Source organism: Tachypleus tridentatus, chromosome 7 (genome assembly GCF_004210375.1).
Source record: "Tachypleus tridentatus isolate NWPU-2018 chromosome 7, ASM421037v1, whole genome shotgun sequence".
NCBI classification, from domain to species: domain Eukaryota; kingdom Metazoa; phylum Arthropoda; class Merostomata; order Xiphosura; family Limulidae; genus Tachypleus; species Tachypleus tridentatus.
The window spans coordinates 56,153,372-56,177,058 of record NC_134831.1 but is presented as its reverse complement, the minus strand read 5'-3'; the positions used below and the strand labels follow the sequence as shown (position 1 = coordinate 56,177,058).

The 23,687-nt window shown below is 34.4% G+C and overlaps 1 protein-coding gene across 3 annotated transcripts; it reads left to right on the top strand.

Annotated features, from left to right (window-relative positions):
- Positions 1-1,014: 1,014 nt before the first annotated feature.
- On the top strand, positions 1,015-20,326 carry LOC143255712 (uncharacterized). 3 transcript variants are annotated; one of them, XM_076511801.1, is made up of 3 exons: positions 1,550-1,681; positions 8,710-8,890; positions 15,901-20,326. In XM_076511801.1, the coding sequence occupies exon 3, from the start codon at positions 16,074-16,076 to the stop codon at positions 18,249-18,251; it is 2,178 nt and encodes a 725-aa protein (XP_076367916.1). In that variant the 5' UTR covers positions 1,550-1,681; positions 8,710-8,890; positions 15,901-16,073; the 3' UTR covers positions 18,252-20,326. The 3 variants fall into 3 exon arrangements, with proteins under 3 accessions (XP_076367918.1, XP_076367916.1, XP_076367917.1); XM_076511802.1 differs by lacking the exon at positions 1,550-1,681 and adding an exon at positions 2,083-2,263; XM_076511803.1 differs by lacking the exon at positions 8,710-8,890 and having other exon boundaries at positions 1,015-1,681.
- The last annotated feature ends 3,361 nt before the right edge of the window (positions 20,327-23,687 follow it).

Here is a 23,687-nt window from a genome sequence, read left to right as displayed (position 1 = left end):
TGAATCGAAGTAATAATAAAGTGAGAAAGCAAACAAAGTTGTAGCTTTTTTATGTTATGAATGAAATGTTAAAGTTTTAAGTTTTATGAATAAGAGTTTCTCGCGGGTTCGAGTCCCGATAGCACCAAACATGCTCGCCCTTTCTGCCGTGGGGGCGTTATAAAGTGACGGTCAATCCCACTATTTGTTGGTTAAAGAGTAGCCCAAGAGTTGGCGGTGGGTGGTGATGACTAGCTGCCTTCCCTCTAGTCTTACACTGCTAAATTAGGGACGGCTAGTGCAGATAGCCCTCGAGTAGTTTTGCGCGAAATTCAAAACAAACAAACAAACAAATAAGAGTTTCTATTTCGTGAATAAAATTATCAAAAAACAAACATGATTTCAAAATAGAAAACAGAAAAACTATTATAAATATCTTGGAAAAACATTTCTATACACAACAACCTGCAATAATTAATCACGTACTGTGATTAACATTGTATAGAAATGATATAAACCCAATTAAGCAACAATACATAACAGTCATATCCAAAGTCTCTTTGATATGCTATTGATATGTATCAATATATATATTGAGTTAATTAATGAAAATATTATCTATAACTGATTAGCATATATTAACCATACATATCAAGTTATAATGGAGGAATCTTATTTGGGGTCCCGATTTATATAAGATTTGGAATCTACCAGTCGTTGTTGGTTACTTAAATACTTCGTCTTATATGTAAATAATCGACATTCATCAATTATTCCTAAGAAACCAAAAAGGGATAATTATATCTAAAGCCTCATCTTCCAGTGACTGACTCCTGTTAGTCATGTAAGATACACACACGTCTCATTAATTATAATCTTGAACATATGCTACAATACGGTTGGTTGTTTGGTCTTCACTTGGTGCTTGTTCTAAGCTAGGCCATTCAGTGATAGTAGCCCAAAAAAACTTGCATAAGCAGGGAATGTGTGTTTGCGGGGGGCGGGAGGGGTAGTATATACCTTGTTGATCTCTCTCCAGCTTACTAAACGGACCAGTCAGGGCTCAGCGTGACTTCGGTAATACGCGAGTCTTGCTGTGGCAGATATTCAGTTCCAACTTGTGCAGAGAGGGTAGAAACTAGTCCAGCTGTATCACTCGCACGTGATCGTAGTGCGTTTCTGGTGGTTACCCTGAGTTTTGGATGTTATACAGTCCTATATGGAATGATGGCCAAAATATGTGTCATCTTTGTGTATGTAAAATATTTTTCAGTTTGCAACTCATGTCATACCTTTCATTAAAAACGGAGGTTTACATAGCAATCTATTGAAAGACAAGTTCCGATCCAAAGTCCTTGTTTTCCACTTCAGCCTTTCGTATTTGTAGTGTTCACTGATGAGGAATGTGTGTCTATTAATCTTCAGCAAGTTTGGATTGTGATACAGCTGCATTAACGCTTTGGAACGTGTTAACTCGAAACTGGATATTTTCATTTTTAAAGCAAACCAATAACTGGGTAAACATAGGAGAGTCAGTTGTTAGGCCTAGGAGTTTCAGGGATTTTTTTTTCGACAGACTAAGCGACTGGCGACGCCCTTGTGTGCCCTGGAGCAGTAGCACAGAGAGCGAGAGTGGATGACCTTACCACTGATAGTCTGACAACTTGAAGCTGAAATACCGGTCGGCCACCTACTGGTAGAGGTAAGCAGTATGCAATATGGCAAATTTCAATATTAATTCCCTCTCTCTTGTTTGTTTTTAGAGATCGTTAATGTTATTTATTAAGATGAACTAATAGGCAAATTTTCTTTTAAATATTTTATTGTCTTAATATTCAGATGAAATCTTCAAGGTTAAGTCACCCATCGTCTTTGGATGTTTTCAGTTGTTGTTTTTTTTCTTTTTTCTTATAATTGCTTCAATTCGCTTGGCATTCAATGAAGTAAAACGTGTTTCTGGTGATGAGAGTGGAAAGGGTCAGTAGGGGAAGGCCCTGTATTAACAAACATGCCCAGCTTAGTCACCAGTTGTGCTTCTTGTAGCGTGTCTGGAAAGCTTGCTGACACGCCTCGATTTGTTCGGGAATGCATGATGTGTCATCCCCAGTTTGCTCTTACAGGTGCGATGTAGCGTTCTAAAAACCTGAAAATGTTAGAAATCTGTGTTACGATTTCACTAGTTAGAAAAGAAATATACCACAATAAATGTATAATGTATTCAGTCCAGCCGAAACTACCAACGAAGGTAAATTATCAGAAGAAATACGATTGTTGTTTTTTTCAGGTAAGTTTCTGTGGTAGAAAGTTCCTTTACAGCTGACAGGTAACAAGACGTAATGTTAGTAAACTGTAAAAAAAAAAAAAAAAAATGTAGGTGATACAATACAAAGGACTACAGGTTAAATACAAATTCAATATCAACCAGTTCGATTTTATACTAAATTATAATACAAAACAGGTAATTACTCACTGATATAAAAATCCAGTCACAACGCACTGTGTGCTTCCATGGGAACTAAACATGTACCTGGCAATCAGATATATATTTCATTTTATTCCTACTTAAAAATGATTTTTTTTTACTTAGAAGACCTTTTTTTTTCATCAGTTGAATATCCTTGCTCTCAACCGTCCTCTTTTGGCATAGAGGTAAGTCTTCGAATTTGCAACGCTAAAATCAGGGGTTCAATTCCCATAGGTAAACTCAGCAGATAGCTCGATGTGGCTTTGCTATACGAAAACACAAACGCACTGTTAACTGTATTTTCGGTCGCAGTCCCAGTAATACCTCACGAGGTTCGGTCAGCGAAGTTTAGGCTAGTCCTAACTACAAATATTAAGCTAACAATGCGAAACAGTCTTTATAACAAAATCATAATAGTCATACACCAAACGAAAATGCATGTATAATACATTGCTTCAAATATGATAAGCAACGCTGTTTAGGGAAAAAATATCCTAAAAAGGCATATTTGTAGCTTTATTTTTCAATTAATTGTTGTGCGCATCGCTAACAGGTAACATACAATAATACTCGACAGATGTTTTACTTTTTTTAAAGAAATACTTGTCACCATGTTTGTTTCTTAATTTAAACGCTTATCCTTATTTTGCGTGACTGATTTTTTTTATATTTCAGTTGTTATTGTTTGTTGTTTTTTGAATTAAGCACAAAGCTATACAATGGGCTATCTGTGCTATGCCCACCACGAGTATCGAAACCCGGTTTTAGCGTTGTAAATCCACAGACATACCGCTGAGCCCCTGAGGGGCTATAATGTGTGTTTTCTTATAGTAAAACCACATCTGCTGAGCCCGCCGAGGGAAATTGAAACCCTAATTTTAGCGTTGTAAATCCGTAAACTTACCGCTGTACTACTGGGGGCTTATATATCAGTATTATACTCTCCCCAGTGGCACGTCTGCGGACTTACACTGCTAGAAACCAGGTTTTGATACTCGTGGTGAGCAGAATACAGATAGCCCCTTGTGTAGCTTTGATTTTAACTATAAACAAATTTATTTTATAGTTTTAACAAGAGTTAAATGTTTCTATATGGATGTGAGTGCCCGTATAAAAGCTGTAAAAACGGACTTGATTTTTTTAAAAATAAAACCTCTCTAAATATTCAATTTTTTAAGTACGTTGATTCAAAAGACTTTCAAATGTTTTGGAATGCATATTTTATTTCCATCTTCTCAAGGCTCAGTGCTAGTAGGCCTGAATCTTTATAAAGCTAAAATTATGTTTCGAACCCTACAATATACACAGTATGCAGATTGCCCATTATGTAACTTTGCGTTGTTTTTGTTTTTTTAATAACAGTATTTCACTGAACCTAGTAGATATCAATGCAGGTACAAAAATTCGAACAATCCCTTCTTGTTCATTGTTCATGCAACAAGTTCATCCATGGTCTCGTTTCTAAACCTATGCTAGTTATTATGAACTTCTTTGTTATAAAAATGTCATAAAATACAGAATAATATAAATGAATTCTATTAAAGATATTTTTAAGATAGTACTAACTACATTCTCCGAAGATGTCTATAGGATTATAGAATGATAATTTTCTGAAGGGATCATTAGAACAGTATACAGGGAATGTCCCGAAACGGATTTTATGACAGTGCAGATGAAATCTTCTTAATAGTATAAACTGAATATTCTAAATGAATATTTATGACAGCAGAAAGGGATTATTCTTAATGAATCTTAATAGCACGGCTAAAGGAAGTGTTTGAAGGTGTATTAAAACAATATAAGAAAAAGTCTTCTGAAATGATCCGTGCGTGTGCTAAGTTTTATTTTCACAGAAACTGGAAAGTACTATTTCACAAGTAGAGATAATGCAACCTTACTTCACATGCGGAAATAACATACAGCTACTTCATATATAGGTACAAAGTGACTTTGTAGACTATAGTTTTAATATTTCAATGTTTTGGGGTGCATGTCTTACCAACGAGAGTATAAACGTGTACGGGATTGTAGGGGGCGTTGCAGGTGGATGTTAGGTTATTAATTAGTATAGGTATAAAGGTATCATAATTGCATCATGTCTAGTAATTGCGTGAAAGTTTGGGAATCTCGAATATTCGTGAAATAGCATACAATATAAAAATACCATATTGAGTGAATTCAAATTAATCAGTGAATTCAGAGTAAGCGAACAAGTTTTAGTTAGATTATAAAATCTGAATTAATATATTCGTCAGTAATTCAGTTATCGAGTTAGTTAGTTATTCAGTCATCAGAAAATCGGTGAGCCATTCAGCGTGTTTGTTACTGATCGGTTGACAATGCAATTTTGCAAATAAGTAAACTGAATTCCATTCGTGATTTAGGCTCACTAGTAGTTATGGAATTTCTATGGAAACATTGTTCGTGAAGTTAGGCTTACCATTAAACATAACATGTAGCCTGTATAAAATGTTATTCAGGAAATAAATTAATTCGCTATCGTTATTAAGTGGACTAAACTTCATATTATTTTTACTAAATAGTAATATAAACCAATGATCGATCACGTTACAACGTAATATTTGCATTCAGTGTAGAGATACGAGGTAACGTTAATATTTCATACACAGAGATTAAGTGGCTATTCTGCTGACAGACTTATTTCAAGCTCACGATGACCCAAAAATTACGTAACAGCAAACTATTCAGATGACAGAAAAGCTTGTTTACTTTGGTTTGTAAGTATAATTATTCAAGCATTAGATATAATTACAAAAGTTATTTGCTTATTGAAACCAAATTTTTAATTATTAAAAAGAAACTGGGCTTAACCGCAAACATTAGTAATATACATAAGTTGGGTAGACTCAAACCTATGCTTTTTTCTCTTATGCCCCCAAAGTGCTATTTTTCTCAGTCAAAACATTGTCCATAACTTGATCCCACGTCTTCTTTGTTGCGAGTTATTAGGGAAAAATAATATCAGTTCTATAATAAATGGAATAGAGTGTTGTATAGGTCTATATAGTAAGTAAAGTAGCTATGATATGCTATCTAAGTGTTGGTACACAAGAATTAATTGTATAGATTTAGTTGGTAAGAGCAGTTGAGTAATAGTCAAAGAGCATCTGTTTGTTTCTTATGCCGTTTTACCCATAGTTCTCATGCTTACACCTAATTCCTTCCACCTAAATAGTCTTGTCTTGCGATGGTTGAAAGTACACTTTTTGTTAATGAGCCCCTGCCCTTCTTATGTCCTCCGCAAGTTACTGAAAAATATAGACAGAAAAATATCGCCTACATCTCTGTAAGTCGAAGATACGAGTACTAAATGTACTTCCACAGACTCCCCAAAGTGTTCTGTTTCATGAGTAAATAAAATTATAATTAAAAATAACAAACATTTTTATTTCTTGTTTTTAAAGTTCATATGTTATGTTGTGTTATAGCCTACAGCGTGCATAATTCTTCTCGTGATTCATAGCATGCGCACTTTTTACTGACATAACGACAGTACAAATTGCAATGTTAAATATCCCTTATGTGGCGTCATTTTAGTGTCTACTGATTTGTCGACAGACAACACATTATTTCATATTAGTGCGCGTGATTAAAACATTGGCCTTTCCAGGCGGCCTTCGACCTCTCCTTTCGGGGAAATAAGTAGCTCTTATATCAGTCCCAGTTTTATACTGTATTCGTGGCTGCGTAAGTGCTTCAATAGGTAAGTGACAAATGTAAATAAAACAAATTAGACTTAACTGTCTAATATTTAAATAATCCAGTTTACTTTCATTTTTATGTATGTGATGTATGAGTAAAAACAGGTTTAATATTTACTTTCATTTTTATTTATGTGATGTATGAGTAAAAACAGGTTTAATATTTACTTTCATTTTTATTTATGTGATGTATGAGTAAAAACAGGTTTAATATTTACTTTCATTTTTATTTATGTGATGTAAGAGAAAAACAGGTTTAATAATGCACATATAAACACACTGAACAGTTTGCCATTGCTCAACTTCTAAGTTTTCGTGGATACTCTTAGCTTGACACAACTCTGAAAATGCGTATTGCGATAGTCTTGCAAATAACTCAAAAACTATTTATCTGGCTAACCAGAAGAATAGCCACAGCACACAATGTAATATTACTTCATGTGTGGGAATTACGTAAAGCTTTTTCTTATACGGAGACAGGATAATAACGATAATAATTCATATACAGAGACAGGATAATAACGATAACACTTCATATACAGAGACAGGATAATAACGATAACACTTCATATACAGAGACAGGATAATAACGATAACACTTCATATACGGAGACAGGATAATAACGATAATACTCCATATAGAGACAGGATAATAACGATAATAATTCATATACAGAGACAGGATAATAACGATAATAATTCATATACAGAGACAGGATAATAATGATAACACTTCATATACAGAGACAGGATAATAACGATAACACTTCATATACAGAGACAGGATAATAACGATAACACTTCATATACGGGACAGGATAATAACGATAACACTTCATATACAGAGACAGGATAATAACGATAACACTTCATATACAGAGACAGGATAATAACGATAACACTTCATATACAGAGACAGGATAATAACGATAACACTTCATATACGGAGACAGGATAATAACGATAACACTCCATATACAGAGACAGGATAATAACGATAACATTTCATATACAGAGACAGATTAATAACATTAATATTTCATATAAAGACAGAATAACAACGATAATAATTCATATACAAACAGTATAATAACGTTAATGCTTCACATACAGAGACAGGATAATGACGTTCATACTTCATATAAAGAGATGACTATCCAAGTGTCATCAAATTTGAAATACGTCTCATTTACATTATTTGTCGGAAATGAATTGTTTTTGATGGCGGTAAAATAACAGAAGAAATTTACGTCATGCACTTGTTACACCATTAGTGGATTCTCTCTGATTTAGTTAGAAATTGCACACGTAAATGTCTTCATGACAATGAAAATATTAGCCCAAGGCAAGGTAACTCTCCCAGACATGAAATATGGGATGTGTAGGCTGATGTAGATGTTAAGTTTATTAGCGTTACTAACTGCAACTTACGTCATCAACCAGGCTTTTAGGACAGCCCAGAATCACCAGGAATTTCAATGAAGTTTCCAGCACCTACTAAATCTTTGTCAATACTTCAGTAGTGTAAATTAGAGCCAGATATAAAACGAAATAAATTTTAAACATTCAAACTCGTTAGTTTGTTGAATTTTGGGCACAGCTACTAGTGAACTATATGTGCTATCCATATACAATTTATAAAACTACAGGGAAAGAAGCAACTGCCAAGTCTTGGGTTGCTTCTTACGAACGAAAAGGTAAATTGGCTGCCATCCTTTAACGCCTCAGTAGCTTTAAGGATTTTCTTATTTGTTTTTTAATTTCGCGCAAAGCTACACAAGAACTACCTGAGTTAGCCGTCCCCAATTTAGCAATGTAAGATAAGAGGGAAGGCAGCTAATATAACCACCCATCACCAGCTCTTGAGATACTCTACTCTTTTACCAACTAATAGTTGGATTGATCGTTCCATGATAACGCCCCCACGAGTGAAAGGACAAGCATGTTTTGGTGCGATGGGGATTCGAACCCGCGACCCTCAGATTTTAATAAGTCGAGCGCCCTAACCATCTGACCATGCTGGGTCAGTATCCGAAAAGGCAACCAATGTCAGTAACTGTATTCGAACTTAGGAGCAAAAGAGCGCCCTGACCTCTAGGCTATGTCAAGTCCAGACTTTTTAAATATATATTATGGTGTAAATAAAAGGGCACTTTAATGATATTAAAACTAATATGGAATGAGATTTCTATACATAATATTTCATGGTACTGCATGATATGATGTTACAAATTATACTAACGTTTTAACCAAATATTTTAGAAGAATTATTTTTTCTTTTCATATTCATGAATGGTTATAATACACCTAAGTGTGATATTACTTGGAAATCTTTTATTTTTCTATAGACGTAAAAATCCATTACTCAATAATAGAAAATTTTGAAAACCGAACCCCTGACGAATAAAACTTTTGTAGTGTGTTTAATATAAGTATTTTCTGAATTTTGAGATATATCCAGATTTTAATGAAAAGTAAAACAAAATTAATTTGTTGTGTCCGCCAACGAAGAAATAAAAACTAGATCCATTTTGCAATTTTCAGGTATCTCTGAAACTATTTTCGGTGGTGGTTATTCATGCAAAAGCAGAAGAAAAGAAAACGGAACGTTGTATATCACGTATCGAATGAAATAAAAAAACATCACGTGAAGCATGCAGTGATAATCTCCGTGGCTAATTAAAGAAACTAACACTTACGAATGTGACAACAATCTTTGAGACAGGTGAGGAAGTCTTGATACCCTTGGTCTTTCAAAACTCCAGAGCACTCTTGTAAGCAGGGATGGCCAGGTGGTTAAGGCACTCGACTTGTAATCTGAGGGTCGCGGGTTCGAACCCCCATTACATCAAACATGCTCGCTATTTCAGTCGCGGGGATACGATCAATTTCACTATTCGTTGGTAATAGAATAGCCTAAGAGTTGGCGGTGGGTGGTAATGACTGACCTTACCTTTAATTAGGAACAATTAGCACACATAGCGAAATTCAAAATAACAAACAACTCCTCAAAGCACGTATGCAAATGTACGAGACGTTTTAACTTTTTAATTATTTTTTTCTTTTATTTTATTTTTTGTTATTATTATTTTATTTTTCCGATAAATATATATGGAAAAAGGGAATATATATATATCTAAGTGGAAAAAAACGAATAGAAATACAAAAATTCTATTAGAATAGAAGTAAAAAAAAAATTATAAATGGATAAGGGAAGGTAAAAAAAGGCAAATCAAGACAATACATGGACATTGCCCTGAATAGGGCTGGAGTAGTGTGGGATACTCTGGCCCGAAATCTACAACAACAAATTCTTACTGATAGCCGACATGAAAGCTTGGGATGGAGGAAGAGGTCTTGTGCACCTGACCCTCCTAGGTATTTAAAAATTAAACATACCCAAATACCCACAAAGAAGAAGCGAAGCGAAACACGTATGCAAACTCACACGTATCATTACAGACTGCAATATAGAGAACTGGGGATATCTATTATATATATATATATAGAAGCCGTATATAAATGACTGGACGAAATTTGAGTTTTAAGATTTAATATTCTTAAGCCAACTTAATGTAAGCTACGTTATGCAAAATTTAGAGCAAATATTAAGCTATTCGTTCGAGGTACTTCTCTCACCATGTTGCTAAACGCCTACCTATAAAAGCTCGTTAACTATTTATAATTTAATTCGTCATATTCTAAGACGTTTAGTTAAATTTCGTCTACAGATCACTAATATGACACTCTAGTTTTAAGGCAATAACACAATACGAGTAACCAACTGATGGATTTTAAAATTCTGTTCAAATAACCATGTAGTTCCCAGATTTTGTTTCTGTGTGTTGTTATTGTACAAGGTTACGATTGATCCTGTTCAAATAACCATGTAGTTCCCAGATTTTGTTTCTGTTATTGTACAAGGTTACGATTGATCCCTTCCACTCTTCTTAGAAATACAATTAGGTTTTATTTCATTTTGAAATGGTCTTAATATCCTCACACCAACGAGAAACTTGGCGAAACCTCACTGCTTTCGAATATTTTTGCGTTTTATTTGATTTTTTTGTTAACACTTTCCCCCTCCCGCCCCAACGAGAAACCGGGCCAAATCCTACTAGTTTCCAGTTCTTCGCAATTTGTTTGATTTTTTTATGTTTATGAACTTTTACTTCACTTATTCTCTAGCACGCTTTACATTACGTATGAAAGTCATAAACTATGTCACGCGTTTTGTGACGTTCGGTTTTTAACAGTGTCTTAGTGTGGCTGGCCTCATTTAGGTGAGCTGAACTTCCTCATAAGTGAGAAAGTACCAGTCATTTATGGATGATAGACGTTCAAAGAAAAACAAAGTTCATATTCAATCAAGTTATTGATTGGTCTGCAATTAATAAAAATATAGGAATGCTCACATTTGATATTTATCTTAGCTGACTAATCAGATGTAATATCCTTGTTCATACTTTCAATATAAAAGATGTCACACATCTCACGAAACGAAACATTACGTACAGTCAAGCTCTTAGAATAAAGAAAATATGTTCAGATAAAAAAAACTACAGAAAGCACGCCAAGGATCTAAAATAAATTACGTTACTAAGAGGATATAAAGACATCAAAATCTACAGGCAAACTGAAAAGGCTAACAACAATCAGCGGTAAAACATCCTAAATCAGAGCAATACTAAACTTGTTCATTTTAGATATTCATGTTCCTTTAGCAACCTGACATAGCAGTGATATTGCTTATCACGTTCGATATTAATACCGATTAAGTGATTTAACAAACGTGGTTCATGTTTAACGCGTATTCTGATATGTATTCAGTAGTGTTGTTCGTGTTACACGTTCATATAATGACTTACAACATGCATGCTGTATATCTATGGCCACTAGCTAATCTGATCTGTATTCCACATTCAGCACTTTTAAGGTTCTGTCCTTTAGATACGGTTTTGTTCGTGTGTGTATATATATATATAATTTCTCTAAACAAACTGTTGTGCTTTAGACATGACAAGTTATAACGATGAAAGTTATTTATAAACGACAAACAGTTGTACTGGATACAATAATATTTTCTTTTTCTAGTTCTAGTTTTGATATCAGTAAGTTCCTCAAGATTTTTGAAGTGCCGACAGTGTTTGATGAGCCACAATTTATTTTAAGAACCAAATTTATTTTACTAAAAACGTTAAAAGAATGCACAAGATAAATATAGACTCAGTCCTTTTAACAACGCTGTTGATTAGCATATGTTAGCACAACATTCCGTGTAAAAATCGAATCTACCTCCATAAAGCCGAACAGAATTAATATCATGTTTTCATAACATTAACTTTGAGATAAGCACTGTAATTAGCCAATCATTCACATTCATATAAACTGAGACGTATTGACAGTAACAAAGCAACACGAAGTAGCTTTCAATAGGGCAGTAATTTCGATGAATCATCACAATGTCTCAAAGTGATTCTAACCACACCGTTTAATTGGTTCAAACAGGTTTTCAGTAAGAAAACTGAGAATAGCAAAAGCTGTGTCGTTAGAAAATTAGGACTAGGGAATATACTGTGACAGCAGTTTGTATCATCGTAAAATATTTGGTTTTCATGTTTAGTAAAATTTAAATTCATTTACTTTTTACTGACTGAAACCATCGCTAAAGCCAAATATATCATTTTCTTAGATATCTTCAGGTCCGCTTCAGAAAAACAAGAAACAAAAACACGTTCAAACATAGGCCTTTTAATACGAGGTCACTAAGGACCTGAGCAACTGCCAGTTTATAAATTTTTTTTTCTTTTCGAATACTACTGGTCAAAGCCCGGATGTTAGGTTTAGATAAAACAGGTTTTACCGCCTTCTAGCTCTCGAAAGCCATGTCTTAGTTCCAGGTCATTCAACTAATGACGCCACTTGGTTTTTGTGGTAAAAAGTGAATTTAGAAAAATTGAAGTTCCACCTTCACCAGTTTGAAAAAAAATGTTATATAACTAGTTTAAACTTTGCGCAATTATTATTGCACGATTATTGTACACCATTTAATCAATCATGCTCATTTGTCATCAAGTTTAAATTTTCTAATTTATGTGAATTGTTCGTCTAGTTGTGTGTAGAAACGAGTAGAAGAACTGCAAGAACAGATTTACGATGACCTCTAACAACGCTCCCCCTGGTACAGCGGTAAGGCTTCAGATTTACAAACTAAAATCAGAAGTTCGATTCCTCTTGTTGGACTCAGCAAATAGCCCAATGTGGCTTTGCTATAACAAAGCAAACAAACAAATCTTTAACAACAATAAAACTGTACAGTAAGCTGAAAAGTAGCACGAGATTCAAGTACACATAAACTCATTGGTTTAACATAAATACATATCTGTTTAACTGTATGAAAAACGAATATATTTATATATTGAATAAAATATCGGGAGGTTAGAAAAAGTTAATTAAGTTTATACATGTGTGAGAAAATTATAAAAATTAATCTGAGAAAGTTTGCTTTAATTCTGCTAATGTATGTATGCAAGCTTCTTTCCAAGCGGCAGTACTATATAACACAGTAGCTGTCTTTGCAAGAACAAATATAGCGCATAAAATACATATCTTAAATATTTCAAACAATTTAATCCAAAAGTAAAATATCTTGTATATTAAACATATTTTTCAAAACAAACCTAAACGCTTTAATACCGGGATATTAATACCAGGACTTATAGTGTTGACCCATTTTGTAAAAACGTTTAAGGCCATACATATTTATTTGGTAAAGACAAATCCTGCTATTCTATCAGACAAAAGTTGGCGGTGGGTGATACTGATTATCTGCCTTCTCTATTGTTTCAAATTATGGATGACTATACGCATACAGTCTTTTGTAGCTTTGCGCAAAAGTTTTAAACAAGTAAACTGACTTTATAAGAAAATGAGATCTTTCAAACAGCTTTCTCGCCCTTGGAGTTTTATTTCACTTTGAGGCCAGACTTTTGGATCTCTCTGTTTATTTCTTTGTTTAAAGAAAACAAATTTAGAACTGAGTTCAGCGAAGTGTGTAATCAAACAAACTTATTCGTAAGTGTTTAAGAAGTAATTATATTTTTATTGGGAAGGAAGCAAGTTTAATAACTGGATATGTCTTAAGGCTAGGAAAATGATTTAGTTTGTTCAAATCTAGACAAAATTAAAAACTGAAAATTTGGTTCAAGTTTCAGAGAAAAAGGGCGTATTTTGAATTGGCATAGAAATAAGGCTATCTACACTTACTTTGATTTTGAACTAAAGAAGGCAGTCAACAGCAGTCACAATAAACTCGTAGACTATTCTTATGTGACCAATTAATGGGATTTGATGATTATTCTTATAGCACACTCATACTCCCAAAGTGCGGAGCGTAGTTTCTGGCGGCAACAGGACACGAACCATGAACCTTCGGATTTACCTTCCTACAGCCTAACCATTAAGCCACGTCCGGCCTATACCAAAAGTAAATAGTACAAAATAATTTAATTTATACAATTAGATTAACTGAACAATATTTAAACACAATGTATAGTACGTAGAAGATGATGAAATGATAACCCTTAAAGTACCAACTTGCTTACGTTCCATTCAGCTCTCCCATGGTACAACGGTATGTCCGTGGACTCCCACCGTTAAAAACCGGGCCTTGATACCCGTGGCGCGCAAAGGGCTGATAGTCCACTGTGTAGTTTTGTGCTTAATTCTAAACAAACAAACGTTCCATTCAATACCAGTGAGGGCCAGAGTTACTCATTTTTTATCTAGAATAAATAGGAATGCTACTCAATTATTAATATGTTCTCTGTTGGATCAACAACGTAAAATTCGAGGTTTGGTTCCCCGTGGTCAATAGAACGCAGGTAGCCCATCGGTAGCTTTCCGCCAAAAATCAACCAAACAAATTACAATAATAACCGAGGTTAACCGTCATATTAATGGTATTTTTATTTACGTTTTGATTATTTGTTTTTTCTTATTAATCTTAATTGAAAATCTGCACAATGGACTATCTGCACTATCTGCACAATGGACTATCTGACTATCTGTACCATCACAGCGATTAAACTTCGAATATTTACGTTATAAGTCCTCAAGCTTATTATTAAACCAACTTGTGTTTTTTTATTTGCTTTGACTTATCAGTTAATAAGAATTCTGCAGCCATTAAAGTCACTGAACCCACAAGCAATTTTGTTCATAATTTGAAAAGAAATATGCAGTGTGTGTTTAAAAATCTGATGGGGGTCCATGAACTGGTAATTCTAGGGCTAGTATATTACGAAACTGTTCAAAACGTTGGCTGTTACTTATAATAAACGTATGCCAATGTCATTGCTTTGAGATATGATTTTCTTGTGTTTATGTTATTGTAAGAGTGTTTAAGTATCCAGAAAAGTTTATTTCAATGATGTCCTACGAAATGCGTTAAAACGAAGATACGGGTTTAAGGTAGCCAGCATACGTTTTATATTTAGTTAAGGACGTTTCTTTTCATGTTGAAATAATTCCATTTTCATATTTTTTATCGTATGATATTAAGTTTCCTCGAAATACAGTACAGTGTGGAATCAGATGTATTTTGCGTTTACCTTTACGAGGTATTTTTTTATTAAAAATTAGTGTGAACTGTAATACAATACTTCATGTTTATTGAAGAACAATATATTAAACAATGAAAATCTGTTAGAGGTTAAGTTAACTTTTAATATCTTTGTATTATGTTACCAAGGGAGAAACTAGAGTTTTTGTTGTCGTTGTTGTTTTGTTTCTTTTTCTTTTCTTTTCTCAGTTGCATGACATTTTGCTCACTTGTGAATCTCTCTATGTAGCAACTATTGTGGTAATTCTTTATGTAACAACTGTTTTGTTGTGATAATTCTTTATGTAACAACTGTTATGTTGTGATAACAACTGTTTTGTTGTGATAATTCTTTACAACTAACATTTCACGTGCTTGAAGTGTGGTCAGTATATTGTACAATATTAAGGCACAATATCTCAGTTAAAAGGGGTTAGGACAAGGTCAGAGATCTTGCACGAGAAGTTAAGGTGTGACCTCTACATTACATGTCATTAAAGTGGTATATTCTGCCTGAAAGGCTTGAGACAAGGATCAGTTACATATATATTATGAAAAATCATAAAGCTTAGGTAATGGTCAATATATTACATATCATTTTGCTCAAAGGTCTTTCGAAAGATGCGTAAGATACTGACATCAATATATTCATGTCAGTAAGGACATAAGACTGAGTTAAATGGATTAAAACATGGATCAGGGTTTTTTGCTAGATGTTATTGTAATGATACATCAATGTATGTATTACATTAACTATGTATAAAGGTTAACGTTTTGTATTAATCTTATTTACACTTTATATTCTTCTCACAAACTCATATCCTACTGAATACAAAATGAATTAACAGGTGGTCAAGAAATCGGAAAATAGACGAAGCTTTTATGTTATTTCAGTTAGCCTTTACTACCGTGACTAACTGTCTTTTTATGTTACTGAAATGTCCATTACGTGGATGGTTAAAATTTTTAAATTTAAAGTGTCAGCCATACTGATTACGTCAGATTTCATATTCAGAGTCACGAAGTTGATGTAGTTCATTATCTAGTCTAGCATGCACAAACTAGTCTGCTTAAGTTTTGCTAAAGCATGTTTTTATACGAATATAAGAGCTCTTTTTTTTTTCACCCACCAGATCTACCGTATGTTAGAAGGCCAACAAACCAGCTTGAAGTCAGGAGGCGGTGGTTGCTTGGTAACCGAGTGAAAGATCAGCCGACCGTAGTTGAAGGCCAGGAGCTCGAGCAAGATTAGAAATTACTAGTTATATAACAAATAAGAAATTCAGTTCAAGTTTTCCTATCTGGAATGGCCAGCAGTGAGGCCAGTGCATATCTCTCAGTGGTCAAGTGGGGGGACGAAGGACATTATCTCAAAGAGTTCACCCAGAAATTTTCTCTTCCTCAAGTGGCTAAAATCATCAAAGGGCAGTACCACAATATTGGAGTGCCAACCTTACCTTGCCCTTCTCTCAACCAAATGATGTTTATTGCTTCGGCTGGAAAGAAAGTACTAGTGGGAGCTCAGTCTGTAAAGTTTAAAGACAACCGAGGCGTCGTGCCAGTTGGGCCTAAACTAGCTATCCCGGATAACTATAATGGTTGGTTTGAGATTCTTTCCGAAGATGGTCGTGCTATGCGTTGTCTTGAGAATGTCGGTGAACTGGCACGGGTGTTTCCCAAGACGTGTTTAGTGAGAGAAAACGTGAAAGTATTTTTAAGTAAATCTGAGGACTCGGACATTATGTCAGATAAAACACAGACTATTGCAACAGGAGAAACACTGGTTTTGGTAAATGAGTTAATCAAGCCTTCTCACCGGGGGAAGAGTCCTGGGCGCTTCCTCCGTTGTTTGTCCTCCCAAGGGAAGACTCTTTATCTCAGTTTCGAACAAAAAGGGAAATTTAGTCCTATAGCTGGCGAGGAGAATATTTCTGGTGTACACAGTATTAAAAACTTGTTATCAAAACGGCTTCCTTTGATGGTTAGGCTCGTTCATGGTAAACCCCCATCTGGGCTTAAATCAAGTTTCATTCCCGAAATGAGACTGTGCTCTTTATTTGAAGAAGAGAGCGTCATGGCTTTACCTCTACTAAAAGATTTTAGCATAATTTCCATTCCTATGAACTTGCCACTGAAAGTTCAAGCACCGTGTAACGTTGAAAATCTGGTAAAACTTCGCGAGTATTCAAAGTTGTCTGAAAAATGTAGAAAGAGTATCCAGGAAATGTCTGAACAGATTCAGATTATTGATCCGATGATAAGAAAGGAATATAAAAATGAAGGAAAGATGCATTTCCGTTATTTCCATAATCACAAACATCCAAAGAGGAACATTCCTTTAATTAAAAGAAGTTTCTCTGATCCGATGTGTATGGAGGCTGTTAAAACACTCATCACCTCGGATCAAGAAACGTCCTCTCCCGTAGATGCTCGTGGTGTTCGAAGTGGCGACACAAAACTCAAAGAGAATAGTCAAGAGCCTGATGAACGGTACGACGAAATTGACCAAATTTATGATTACGTTCGAGGTTTCGCCCCTCTTCCCAGCAAAGTAAAAACTGAAGTCAAAACTAAAGAGCAGTTCTTTGGAGATAATTCATCCTCTCCAACTTGTACGAACTCCCCAGCACACATCAAACATGACCTACTACCCTCACCACAACCAGAGACCAATACTGCTCCAGGGCACCCAGAGAAGCCCGAACCTCCTCCAGTCGAGACAATTCCTGCCCGGAAGTTATCAATCAGCACCGAACCTGCTACCCAGAAGATTACAGTCAGTATCGTCAGTAAAGCTCTTCCAAAAGATAAGAGAAGCTCGGTGGTGACCAAAGACGTGTCTCCTGAGGAGCATGTATACGAAAAGGTTGGTAAGACAAACGAGGAGATGAAAGGTATGAGTACGCCTGTTCACCACTCAAGGGCACCTGTCCGCTCAAACAGCACTGGAAAAATTGGCATAGCTAGTGGAAATCATGCATTCTACAACAATAAGAATTTTATTAAGAGTCCTTCGCTACAGAAACAAACTAATAAAAATAGGATGTTTAAATATAGCAAATCATCACCTTCTAAAGAAGCAAGTGTGTCTGTTCATCGAACTTCTCATGGAAAGAACTGTCGTAGTAAATCATTAACGACTTCGCCTTTGTTTAACATTCGTTATAAATCTTTGACCAACATGGAAGCCGAATTTAACAACACCCTCGACTCTAGTAATTCCGGAGGTAAAACCTCATCTGGTTCTGAAGGCTCCAAGGAGAAAGAAGTGAAGAACATGAACCGAAAGCTACCAAGGCCGAAGTCGATGACCAATCTGTTTTGGGATGTCCATCATTTAGACAGCTGTAACAAGTATAACGTCATACAAAATGAAATGAACAATAAAAAGAACAGCCGAAAACTTATAGCTGCACAGGAATCTGGTACTCCAAAGCTGATACATGCTGCGCAAAATAAACGTATTGGAACCCTATATCTTTAATTTTCGCAGTGTTAAATACGGTTTATTTCCAGCATAGTGCTCCTAAAACCGCTTTGGAAGCTTGCATGCTTTGAAAGCATTTGTGCCTATTGTTCAGAACGTGAAAACAAGAGTTATACAGAGACTGGTGTATTGGAATTTAACAACAATGTGTGCATATCTTACAACCGATTAATGTAGTTTAATGTGCGAGAAAGAGCAGCTGTTGTTTCGTTACTGTTGTACTTTTTCAAGATTACTGATTCTTAGACTGCTCAAAGTTATGTGAGGATATATCAAGGAATGCGAAGGATATGGTATGTTTAAGTCTTTTTATGTGATAGCAGCGTGAAATAAGTCATGTATACTGATGTACATATTTTGTTACATTTTAAATTTTCTGCTTCTAATTTTTATTATTTAATGCTGACTGTTGTGTGTGTATGTTTCATATATTATGAATTGGTTGTGCGATTCTGTTCTTACTTTTAGAAACCTGCTGAAAGCTGTGTAATTCGCCAGTTTGTCCGGAGAAATACGTAACACACTTCTGAAATTAAAGAAATGCTGTTGTTGTTGTTTTCGGCACAAAACTGTACAATGGACTATCTCTTATTTGATCACCGTCCGGAATGGAACTCCGGATTTTAGCATTATGAGTCCAAAACTTATCGCTGACCCACTAGGTTAGAAGAACTGCTGTAACATCTCTATGACTTAGTTTTAATTAAATTGTAATAAATAATAAACGTTAGCAGAGACTGTAATTTTAATTTCAAAAATAGGATTTCCTTTTTTAAATAATAAATGAACTTAAAAATTACATCAAATCGTTGGTTATGTTTTCACTTCTTAAAATGGTTTTGAAGGGACAAAACAAAAACACCTTTATACTGGATAACGTTAAATATATATTGAGAAATATTGAAGGTTTGAACACAGTTTTAAAACGCTTTAGCCAATGTCTTGTCATTAGCTCTATAATACTATACACACTAAAAAAATGCAATCAATCCGAAACAAGTTAAAAACTTAATTTTTTTTATTGTAACTGAACTTAATTCAAGTATAGACAAAAACTATTACGGACAACCCACTGTAATTCAATTTTCACTTTACTGTCCGAAAACGATATATTTGAACCATGGATAATACCTACACGGTTTTATGGGTTCTATGTAATAATAAGTCACTATAGCGTTCAGAAAGTTTCCATGCGATCAACCGCTAACCCTACCCCTCCTCCAATAAACATACAAGCAACTTTCAGTGAGAAAAAATGGAAAGTTTCTGGAAAGAAGATATTAATTCGAAATAAAATACGGTAACATGAACTACTGTAATTTCACTTTACATTTACACTTCAGTAGACCGGAGTTTTTTTTATATCTGCTACTGAAAGCCACTTTTATTGAAAAAAATGTTTGATTTCAAACCTTTCTGTGAATCACTTCTTTTTTTGTAATATTTATGTATTTCTCTGGATAATATCTGACACTTACAAGTTTGAAGGAGTTCAACTATAAACTTTAATTATGTGATGCATGAATAATAAAACTGCTACCAGGAGGTCAAGTATTCTGTAGTCTGTACGTGTTATGTAACACATCAATCATTTGGCATAATACTCAGATGAAGCTCTTAAACTTGTGCATTTGACAGGACACGACGTCTTGGAGAAAAATAATCAAAGTCTATGATTACAATTATGATGTACACTTGTGTTATTGACAGGACATGACGTAGCGGAAAAGAGTCATCATAATTGTAATAATAAATTATGATGTACACTTGTGTAATTGACAGAACATGACGTCGCGGAAAAGAGTCATCATACTTTATTATTACAATTATGATGTACACTTGTGTAATTGACAGGACACGACGTAGTGGAACCCTATTAAAATCTATTATTACAATTACGGTGTACACTTTTGTAACTGACAGGACAAGACTTCACTGAAAAGAATGATTGAGTTCTGTGACTACAGTTAGAAAATTTACATTACTGTAAATGTGTTAGTGAAAGTAACTTTAATTACATTCTGTATTAATTAATCGTTTTCGAATAAAGATTGTTACACAAAAATTTAGTGCATTTTTATTTGTTAAAAATACTTTTTTAAAAAATCAGACAATTTTGATTTGTCAAGGAAACCTCTGATATAAAACGTTTAATATAATTATTCCAGTCACACTAATTTCAGTTATATGAGTAAGAAATATGTTATCCTTAAGTTATATAATATATTTCTTAAAATTACCTTTACCTAAATATATATCACGAGTGTGTGTAAATACCCGAAAGTTTGTTTCTTTTTTGAATTTCGAGCAAAGCTACATGAGAGCTATCTGTGCTAACCGCCCTTAATTTAGCAGTGCAGGACTAGAGAAAAGGCAGCTAGTTATCACCACCCACTGCCAACTCTTGGGCTACTCTTTTACCAATGAATAGTGAAATTGACCGTAATATTATAACGCCCTAACGGCTGAAAGAGCGAACATGTTTGGTATGACAGGGATTCAAACTCGCGGATTACGAGTCGAGTGCCTTAACCACCTGGTTATGCTTGACCAAAATCCGAAAAAAACAAAAAGAAATATTTTTTTCGGTAGGATTTATAAAACGAAACTAATTAAGTAAACATGAATGCTTTTGTATAAAACTTGCTTATGTTAACAGGCTTTAGTTATTGTACCTCAAAATATTGAAGAGGTCGCAGGAGTATAAACACTAACATATAAATACAATAAATGAATTAGTTAATTGAATAGATAAAATTTGCCAAATGCATAGTTAATATGAAAACATGTTCAGTCAGATTTTGAAAATCCCCAGTAGTCCAGCGGTACTTGTACGGACTTATAACGTGAGAACGCAGCGTTCGATTCTCTGCGGTAAATAAAGTACAGGTGGTCCGATGTGTAGCTTTGAGTTAAAAGTAAGGTTCCCCTCTTTATTTAAAAATTGTTTGTTTTTTAATTTCGCGAAAAACCAAACTAGGGCTATTTGCGCTAGCCGTGCCTAATTTAGCAATATAAGGCTAGAGGGAAGGCAGCTAGTTATCACCACCCACCGCCAACTCTTGGGCTACTCTTTTACCAACGAATAGTGGGATTAAGCGTCACATCATAATGTCCCCACAGTTGAAAGGGCGAGCATGTTTGGTGCGACGGGGATTCAAACCCGCGACCCTCAGATTACGAGTCGAACGCCTTAATCCGCCTAGCCATACCGGGTCCTATATTTCTTCTGAGTGATATAAACTGCGTCCCTGTTCTTAATAAAGAATGGTATTCGGTAAATTGTATTTGAGTGAAAATTGAACTAATTTTTGTTAACATAAAAATACACATTCATGTTCAAGTAATTTGGTTTGTTTTTACCTTGGAAGTTTTGTTATTCTTCGAACAAGAATTTTCGGATTGTTTTTTATTTTCAAGTTCATTCATTTGTCATTTGATTACATTTTTAAACTTTAATTTTTATATGCTGCATTTAAAGAGACTTATAAAAAAAATATTATAACACGTCAAGAAATATCACGATATTGATCAAAACACCGCCGGACCAGTTTAGTCAGATTCTGCAAAACTTTCTCACGCGTCAGCTTTCTCATAAGAAAGATTTTTCTTTTGTACTTCTAACTGTCGAACCGCCATGATCAGTTCTGGCCATGTCTACTTCTGTAGTTTAAGCATTTTGATGAAAAAGCTTTAGTGACTAAAAATTATAGTAGTGAGTTTGTGAAGCAATGGCTTTCGAACGTTTTCATCCACCAACCAGTCCTTCCCTACACGCTTTTGCTTTACTGGGGTTCGGGCCTTTTCGCTAATTTGGCCTCGTTGTGCGTAAGTGACTTGTATTTCGTAACAGCTAGCGAACCATACTTTGAAAATTGCTGTCGTGTTAATTTAAACTGTAAACAACTGTACTTAATTGTAGCTATAAAACCTGTGTTGTACTGATATTACTTTTGTTTGATCGTATTAATCAGCCATCACGCTTTTAGTATGTTTAATCTGAAAAACTTATTCAAGGTTATTGTTGACCCATAAAGAAATTTTGCAACAATACCAAGGCTTAGTTCATGACAACTGTTGTTGTTTTTGAGCTAAGCACAAAGCTACACAATGGGCTATCTGTGCTCTGCCCACCACGGGTATCGAAAACCGGTTTTTAGCGTTATAAGTCCGCAGACATACCGCTGAGCCACTGGGGGGGCAGATCATGACAATAAATCAACAATTTAAAGAATTTTTAATTAAACGTGAATGAAAACTTACGCTCATGTAGCTAAGATGGTTTAAATCTGAATATAAAAATGTTTATAGGTGATGTCATTCAAATAAGTCAACAACCAATATAAAACAAGTTTACTGAATATCCAACTTTTAATGTATAAAAATGAGTACAGTTGTTCTATAGAAACTAACCAAGAGTGTTCATAAGTCATCATTTATTCAACTACTTTGTAGTACGATATTAAACAAAATACGCGTGGACAATTGTACCAGTTCTATTGAAAATTCTTGATTTCTCTGTTACTATAACCACGTGGTTTATTTGAATTACACGCATGTTATTTTTTGGTAATACGAATATAAGATTTCTCTGGTGCTACAGCTCTGTGGTTTATTTGAATTACACGCATGTTATTTTCTGTTAATACGAGTATAAGATTTTTTTGGTACTACAACTACGTGGTTTATTTGAAAACAGGTATGTTATTTTCTGGTAATACGAGTATAAGATTTCTCTGGTACTACAACTATATGGTTTTGCTAGCATTACAGGTAATTCAGGTATTTATTTTTATGATATTATAAGTTAGGGTAAAAGTCGCAGTACTGAAATAGGATTTGACGTTCTTTTCTACGAACAAATAATTATCTTAAAACAATTTGAAAATTTTATTTGCCCATGTTTTGATTATGCTCAAGCTGTTGGACTACAGTGGTGGATGTGCAAATAACAGATTTGTCATAATAAATATATCCTGATTAGTTATAAAGATACTTATAGACTGAGAATGTGGGTCATTGAATAAAAAATAAATGAACCATTCATATAGCACTTGTCTGTTGCAATTTATTTGACAGATAAAATAATTGTTAAAGGAAAATATAAACATAACTGAATAGTTTCCTATGAATTTATATATATATATATATAGCGTAGACTATTTTAATTACAATTTGTTTGGTTTTTCATGTTTGTTCTACTTCTGATCTGAAATTTACCCTGTGTGTGTAGTATTTCTATGTGTATAAATGACCTTACATTTCCCGTATGAATAACATCTTCATGTGTATAAATTTAGTTTCTCATTTGCGCATGACAAAATTTTAGAGTTTACTGTACATTTTAACACTGTCTTCCTGCGATATAGAAAGTAGAGACCAGCAGACTACGAATCGTTTATTCTATACATTGTTTTGTGATGTCAGCACATC

Excerpts from the sequence above, each read along its gene's own strand:
- LOC143255712 (XM_076511803.1), top strand. The coding sequence starts at position 16,074 with ATGGCCAGCAGTGAGGCCAGTGCATATCTCTCAGTGGTCAAGTGGGGG.